Below are 7198 nucleotides of genomic sequence, written 5' to 3'. Positions count from 1 at the left end.
CCTAGTTCATGTTACAGGCGTTTTCTTGCACGTGTTCATGTTAAAAAATTTATTTTAAAACATTAATATGCCTCCAAACGATAGACAGTGTCTTGTCTCTTTGGTTTTGGGGGCCTTTTCTTTTCTTTTTGCAAGCATTTCTATAATCCTTTCTCATTTTTATTATTTTCATATWGATTATTTTTCARTAATTCATCAAGAMACCWACTATATCCCGTGAGGAAGCTGCAGTGTTTACTATGTAACACATCGTTGTTCCGGAACGCAACAGGAGGGGGAGGACTTACACTGGTTTTGGGGGACCATCGCCAATTTGTGACTAGGCTGACCCGGAGACAAGCCAAAAGCATTTGCGAAAAATGACGTTCAAAAAAATTAAGAGGGGAAAAAAATATAAGCCATCGTGAAATTTCATACCTTGGTGTACCGAGAGGCAGATGTGATTTAACTCGAGTTCTAGAGTAGTGCTTAAGGTTCTTGTTGCTTAATACTTACTTGYCTTGGTTACTGACGAGAGTTTAATCACTCAGTTTAAGAAAAAAAAGCAGCAACAAGTCTGTGCTTTTGCAGTGTGCTTTTCTGCTACAGAATTTCACTAGCGAAAGCTGTGCCGCAAGACAGAACCTGGTGTCAATTTACAGGACTTTTTTTTTCCACAGCTTTGAGTAGTTAGACCGTCATAGATCCACCCATAGACCTCCTTTGCTGTAAACCAGCAATTCCCTGCCTCCTCTTCCTGCTAGCATTTCAGTCCAGAAGTTAAGGACTGTGAAACTGAAGACTTAATTCCTTCGGCAGTAGTCAGCATTTAGGCAAGACGGGAAACAATGCTTCGGGTGATTGTGGAATCTGCTACCAACATCCCTAAAACCAAGTTTGGGAAACCAGATCCTATCGTTTCTGTTATTTTTAAAGGTAAGGAAAACTGTCATTAATGTAGTCAGGGAGGAAGTTTTGTGAAAGGTGGTGCCCTTTGTAAGTATTTGAAAACCTGGAAAACATGTTTTCCTGAAATKACATCTGATGCAATTTTAGGGAAGATGTTTTAATTAGAGACAGGAGTCACCTGAATGAAGTTTGAACTGGGTGGAGTGCATTGCTCTGCTCTGATCAGCTGGGCTTCAGYTTTAGGATCCACATTTTACAAGCTTTTGCAAAGGATTAGCCCTTTGCTTTTAAAACAAATCTAATTGCATAGATGAACCCACTTTTAATTCTGGTATTGAAGATTACCTTATTTTCCATCTGAAAAATCATTCCTGTGTTGATTACTTTGAATAACCACTGCTCACTGTCACACATATTTTTATTGTGACTGGTTTATTGTTTTGACAAGCACTCTGTTGAAAAAACAGTAGTACCATTTCTTAAGTTGTTTGGGTTTTGGTTTGGGTTTTTGTTCTGTTTTCACAAACAGAATTACACATAAAAATTTTGCCTGTGGAGATTATTTAATTTGAAGATTTAGGAAGGAAACTTTTTCACTTAGAGTGCTCGTCAGTTATATATAGGAGAAGACTGTAATAAAATTAGCATTTATATGTAAAGCTAATTATATTTTATGATGTACCTCATTTGTTGCCATAATTTCCTCACTGGGCTAGACTAGAGGAACTTGATTTCAAGTATTGATTTATCCTTAAGGTGCCAAAACCTTAAAGCAGTTSTGGATCATGCAATACATCAAAGCAAACTGTGAAAAACAGGCATCTTAACTCCTGGTGACATGGTTTCCTAACTGTGCACTGAAATCCTAATTGTATTTTAAAGTGTGAAAAATCATTGCAGGGGTTTGCCACATTTAGAAACCAAATCTGAAATCATGGCAGCTGGAGGCTGGGAAAGGACAAGGCATTGCACATGCAGAATCTTAACTTTCAAAGTAACAAGCYTTCAGATACGTTTATTTCAGCATCAGAAAGATGTGAAATCGTTCATTTCCYGTTAGTTTCTTCCTTTTTTCAAGGCTTGGTTTTTTTTCTCCCACCCTGTGTGTTAGAACAAGTGACAGAGCCTGTCTCTGTTCCTTTTAGAACTTCATAATCCTTAAAATATAATTTCCCTTGCCCTGCAAAAAAGTAAATTCTTTAATTTCTCTGGTTTGTTTCACATTCTGCTGCTTCTTCAGTGTCCATTTTCTTTATTCAGTTCCTTGTCTTTATTTGCTCTCCTGTCACAGTTTTGCCTTTCTGTGTTGCTTCTCTTCCATTTCATACTTCCAGTTTCATACTCCAGAGCTGGTTTATGCCTTCCCTTCTTTATGGTTAAGTGTCTGTTTAATCCTTATAATCCCTTTTGTTCCTACTAATGCTCTAATGCAGTTCACTTTTACCCAGTAAATATAAGTTACAGATTTTATTTTTTTTTCTGCATTGCTGGATTTGTTTTTCAGCCTTTCGGTCATCCAAACACAAGAATTGGACAGCAGACATTAAAAGAATGCATTTATATTTACCCTAAATGTACTACAATTGGGATTTTTAATGTTCCTGAACATGCCTAACTAGTGTCAGCTTCATAATTGTGATAGGTTTTTAGAGGATATTTTACTTCTCATTATCCTGCCCCTTCTATTTACGTGATTTTACTATATACCAACAGTCTGATTTTTTGCTTTCTGTTTCAAGTGAGAGAGGAAAAACCAGGCTTTTACCAGCTATTAAGCAGCTCTGAATTTGTAAGTGGAGTGCCTGGTTGCCAAGTGCAAGGGCATAGGGTCATCTGAAATATGTTCAACTTCTGGCTGGTTTTGTTTATAGATTTTTTTTTATGTACACTGCTGGTTCCCCCCTTACTCTGTTAATATGTGGAGATGGRAAACCAGTCTTATTTTGGAAAGGTTCATGTCAAAGGGCATCAGTCTTTAACTTTAGTCCCTACACAGTGTAAATCCTGGGGGACAAAAAACACATTTGGGAGTGCATGTTCTAGACTGAGAAAAAGTCAAGCATTTGCAGGACTTTGTCCACGGCCCTGCTGCACGTTTTCATGTACTTGTTTGACTCTGGAGTATTCTTGGTGAAGTCTTAGTGAGCASCACTCATTTGACAGAAAATTGCTGTGGAAGCTGGCATTTCATTAGAACAGCATTTTTTTTTCAAATTTTAATTTACAGGGCCTTTGCTGATGGGTTCAGTAAATTTAAGACTCCCAGGGAAACAGAGTCTTTCGGTCTCAGACACTTACAGCCAAGCTATGAAGAAAATGCTCAGGATCCAACAATCTGTTAGTGTGAAAGTGACTGCAAATGTTAAGACATMTAAGTTAACACGGTTTCATCTATGAATAAAATAGATTTCATCTAATTTGTTTAACTAATCTGGTTACAGACTAGGCAGTCAATGTAGTTAATACAGTGATATATATTAGCTGCATATTAGGAGGAAATAGGCAGCTGTTTCTGTTCAGATGTCTTACAGCAGAGAAGTTTTGTGCAAGCATTTCTATTTTTTTTTTCTTTACACGTTTATTTCCAGTCCAATGGGATAGAACTTTTATTTACTTTAAAAACAGCTCACTGTTCAAAGAGAACTACACCCTGAGAGTAAACGAATATCGCTCTCTGGAACTGGGTGCTGTTCTTGCGGAATTCTGAATTTGTCACTCAACGTGAGACAAATCATTAGTCAAATCAACACTAAACTATGGCCATTTGCTAAAATGACACTAAGTGATAATGATTAAATCATTATAATTGCTTTGGTTTGTTAGATTCTTGTCTCAGTGTAAAAAATGATCCAATTGCCTGTATGTGCAGCCAATRCTAGAATACTTTGTGCTTTGATCATTTCTTTTGACTGCCTTATTCCAATTTATGAGTAAAACCAGAGGTAAAATGGATTTATCTTGATTGGGCCAGCTTGAATAAAATGTCTTTTTCCATTTGTGCTTAATCTAAGGACTTTTCAGCAGGCCTGCAGTAGTTCATAGTTATTTTAGTTTATATTTCAGTAACTGAAAGAAAATAGTTTTAGAGTGTAATTATTCACTAAATTTATCTTTTTAGTTCTGCAGAGAGCTAAATTATTAAAATTTAATTTCCTGGGTTTTGGGGGTCTGCCCATTTGATCCTGCAGTTGTTGCCACCATGCAATCTTAATTCTCCTTCCACAACTTTKATGGGATACTTAGTTAACTGAAATGTGAGTCTCTCTTGAATCTTAGACTTAGGACTGTTGTAAAAGGACTGTTTGCATCTGCTGTTCCCCACCTGCTGATGTTGATTAAAATGCTAGTTATAATAGGAAAAAAAATCAAGACGGAAACATTGATTGTTCTACTGTACAGTAATAATCTTTTTAATGATGGAACAGTTATTATTTAAACAGCTCATCTTAATTTTTTTTGGCCACTGAGTCAACTATAATTCCTTATTTYGTGGTAGGGCCACCTTAACAATGGTGACTGGACCTATTGTACAGTTTATCCTGATGTGGTTTAGTCTTGGTTGCTGTAACTGCAATTATTGCCAGCAGAGAAAAACAGCCYGAGGACCTGAAATACACATGAGCTCCTGGAATAACTGAGCAATGCACCTCACCCTGCTTGGCAACAGGCACATTTGACTGGAAGAAGAAAGAGCTCTGCCAACAGCTTAAAAACAAATACCACCAACACCCAGTGCATTGAAATACATTGATAAAGGTGTGATAAAAAGGAAGTCAGTAAAGAAATTAGAATATATGCAAAGTATATCCTTGAAGAATGTGAATGTGACACTCTGACTGACTAAAATTACAAGTAAAACCCAGTGTAAGCTGTGCTTCCTAGTGTGTTTTCATCCAAATTTCACACAGATGCATGACACAAATAGATTTTTTTTAGTGTAATCTAGGATAWGCATATTAGTGGAAACATAAATCTTGCTTTGTGAAAATGGATAATCCAGAGTGGAAAATTTTGCTCTCTGTCAAGAATTGTTCTGACTRTTGTTCAAGCCAGGGCTCTCCTCACCTCAGAGAGTCACATTTTAGCTTAGGCAGGGATCATAGGATTTTATCCATTAGTTCCATCAGAGTCAGGTCAGGTAATTCACTATCTCCTTTACAAACAGGTGGAATTGTTCCTGTTTTTCAATGGCAGTGAAAACATCTTTTCATCTCCCACCTTTTAGTGGGTTTGAACTATCAGTGCCCAACCCCAGATATTCTGGGATACTCAGTTTTGAAAATGCTTTGTCTCCTCTTAGATAGTATAAAGTTGAATTTCTCTCACCAGCCTGTTWATTAGTGCTTTGTTCTGCAAAAATGTCACTCCACAATGTGCTATGTTATGAAAGCTCTTTCCTTTGTTTTACAACATGAGTCAATATCCTGTATAAATTCTAGACAATTCCTGTTACATAAATGCGAGTCAGTTCTTGCAATTTGCAGCAAGGGCTGACTTTCACTACATCCCACTCTAATCCAGTAAAAAGAGCCACCACAGTGTGCTGCCTGCATAGTGGGCATATGAACTTGGCCATTTGACATATCTTTATCCTCACTTCCCAGGCCTTTGTAGCTAAGTTTAGTCATAACTAGTTCATTTTCCAGGCTAAGTTTAGTCATAACTTGAAAATAACAAAAATGCGATTATCTTTGCCAGAGTCCTTAAATATGTGGAGTGTGTCTGAAACTTGGCCTTCTTGTGGTAGCTGAGCATTTTGTAGGTCAGCAGCTGTTTTACTGACTGTTAAATATGCTTGTTTGTTATCACTAATATATGCAATCTCTGTTTAAAGAGCTGTGTTTTTGCCTGTGCTCTTCTGTGCTTGAATGTCAAGAGACTCGCCCTCCATCAGAGCTATATACAGTGAAACTGAAAAGGAAAAATAATGCCACACTACATGTAATTTGCACCACATCCCACACTCCCAGGCTCTGTAGGTTGCCCAAATGCAAGTATGGAAAATGTGTAATTTTTGTAATTTTTAGACCACAGTAAGTGTTGGTGAAGTCAGATCTGCATTACCTCTGGAAACCATTTTTTCAGGAAGGATTGCATTTCCTCTTACATGGATGTGTATTTCTGGTAATATTTGCTCATTTAACCAGAAAGTGCTGACAGTGTAAGCCTATCTTCTTAACACTTTTTTTCTATAAGATTTTGTTTCAGAGCTAAACACTTAGAAGTATTTTGTAACTCAAATATGGTAAATATGTACTTTTTAAAGTAGTCCTTTACTGTTTCCACGTAGATGTTTGGTTTGATACCTCCAAGTCTTCTACTCTGTCTTTTTTCATCATTACTGAAGCTGAAGCTAAGAGTCATGAAAGGTTGAGAAACCTAAATATTTATTTAGTTTCTTGGAAATACATCTAGCTATGCTTAAACAAAAGAGAATAAAAAGTTTCAAGTACTAAAATTGCCCAGGGGACTTCTTGGTTGTAAAATGTGCAACTTCTGGAAGAGGTAAAAAGAGTACGAATATTTGGTTTAAAGCTCAAACGTTCTTTAGAAGAGTGAGAGGAAAAATGATATTTGTGTAGTGTTTTATCAAAAACAAATAACCAAACTTCGTTTGTATTTGTAGATGAAAAAAAGAAAACAAAGAAAATTGAAAATGAACTCAATCCTGTGTGGAATGAGGTAATTTTTTTTTTTTAACCTTAATCCTTAGTCATTTTTAAGACAAAATGCTTGTAAGGTCAGTAAGTCAGTTCTGACAGCTGAGTATGCTGTTGGAAAGAGGATCCAGTGCCGCGTGTTCCTTCACGGTGTTAGTAAATGCAGGTGAATGGATTCATCTTGCACCATCTATTACAATTCATAAAGTAATGTGTTGATGTAAAATTAGATGGATAACAGATGAGTTTGTGGCCTGGCTTTGTTCCCACTTTGTTTTGATCACCATGATACTCAGCCATCGTTTAGCAACATGTATGGGAACATAATGGGAACATTTATTGCATACCAGGAAAAGCTATACAGAATTAAAAGGCATCATTAATGAAAATCCTCATGGCTTATTTGTAGCATTTGTCCTATTTTGCTTCTCCAGTAATATTTTTATAGGGAAAATGTTTCTTGGTAGTGTTTTTTCACAAGAATAAATGAAACTTAAAGATTTTTTTTTACATTTTGTAATTAGAATGACAAAGAAAGGGAACCCACAACTGTTTGTTTCAACTCAATAGCAACAGAGTTCAGCCAATATTGGAGGGGATTAATATCAGATATTATGAATGACAAGACAATATGTATGTTAGTGTGAGGA

General features: G+C 36.5%; 1 protein-coding gene across 3 annotated transcripts in view; it reads left to right on the top strand.

The window, feature by feature from the left end:
* Window positions 1-350: 350 nt before the first annotated feature.
* The window catches only part of MYOF (myoferlin), a 59472-nt gene continuing 52624 nt past the window's right edge, over window positions 351-7198 (top strand). For 2 of the 3 annotated variants that reach the window (XM_057381252.1, XM_057381243.1), the window contains exons 1-2: window positions 351-915; window positions 6515-6570. In XM_057381252.1, the coding sequence (XP_057237235.1) occupies window positions 828-915; window positions 6515-6570 (144 nt within the window). In that variant the 5' untranslated portion in view covers window positions 351-827. The remainder of the gene's footprint in view (window positions 916-6514; window positions 6571-7198) is intronic. The other variant, XM_057381260.1, reaches the window with a different exon arrangement.

The sequence above is a fragment of the Malurus melanocephalus genome, unplaced genomic scaffold (assembly GCF_030028575.1).
Source record: "Malurus melanocephalus ecotype Western Australia unplaced genomic scaffold, MMel_1.1 scaffold_12, whole genome shotgun sequence".
In the NCBI taxonomy this organism is placed as follows: domain Eukaryota; kingdom Metazoa; phylum Chordata; class Aves; order Passeriformes; family Maluridae; genus Malurus; species Malurus melanocephalus.
Note: the sequence above shows the minus strand (reverse complement) of the source record. Positions and strands in the feature narration are given on the sequence as shown.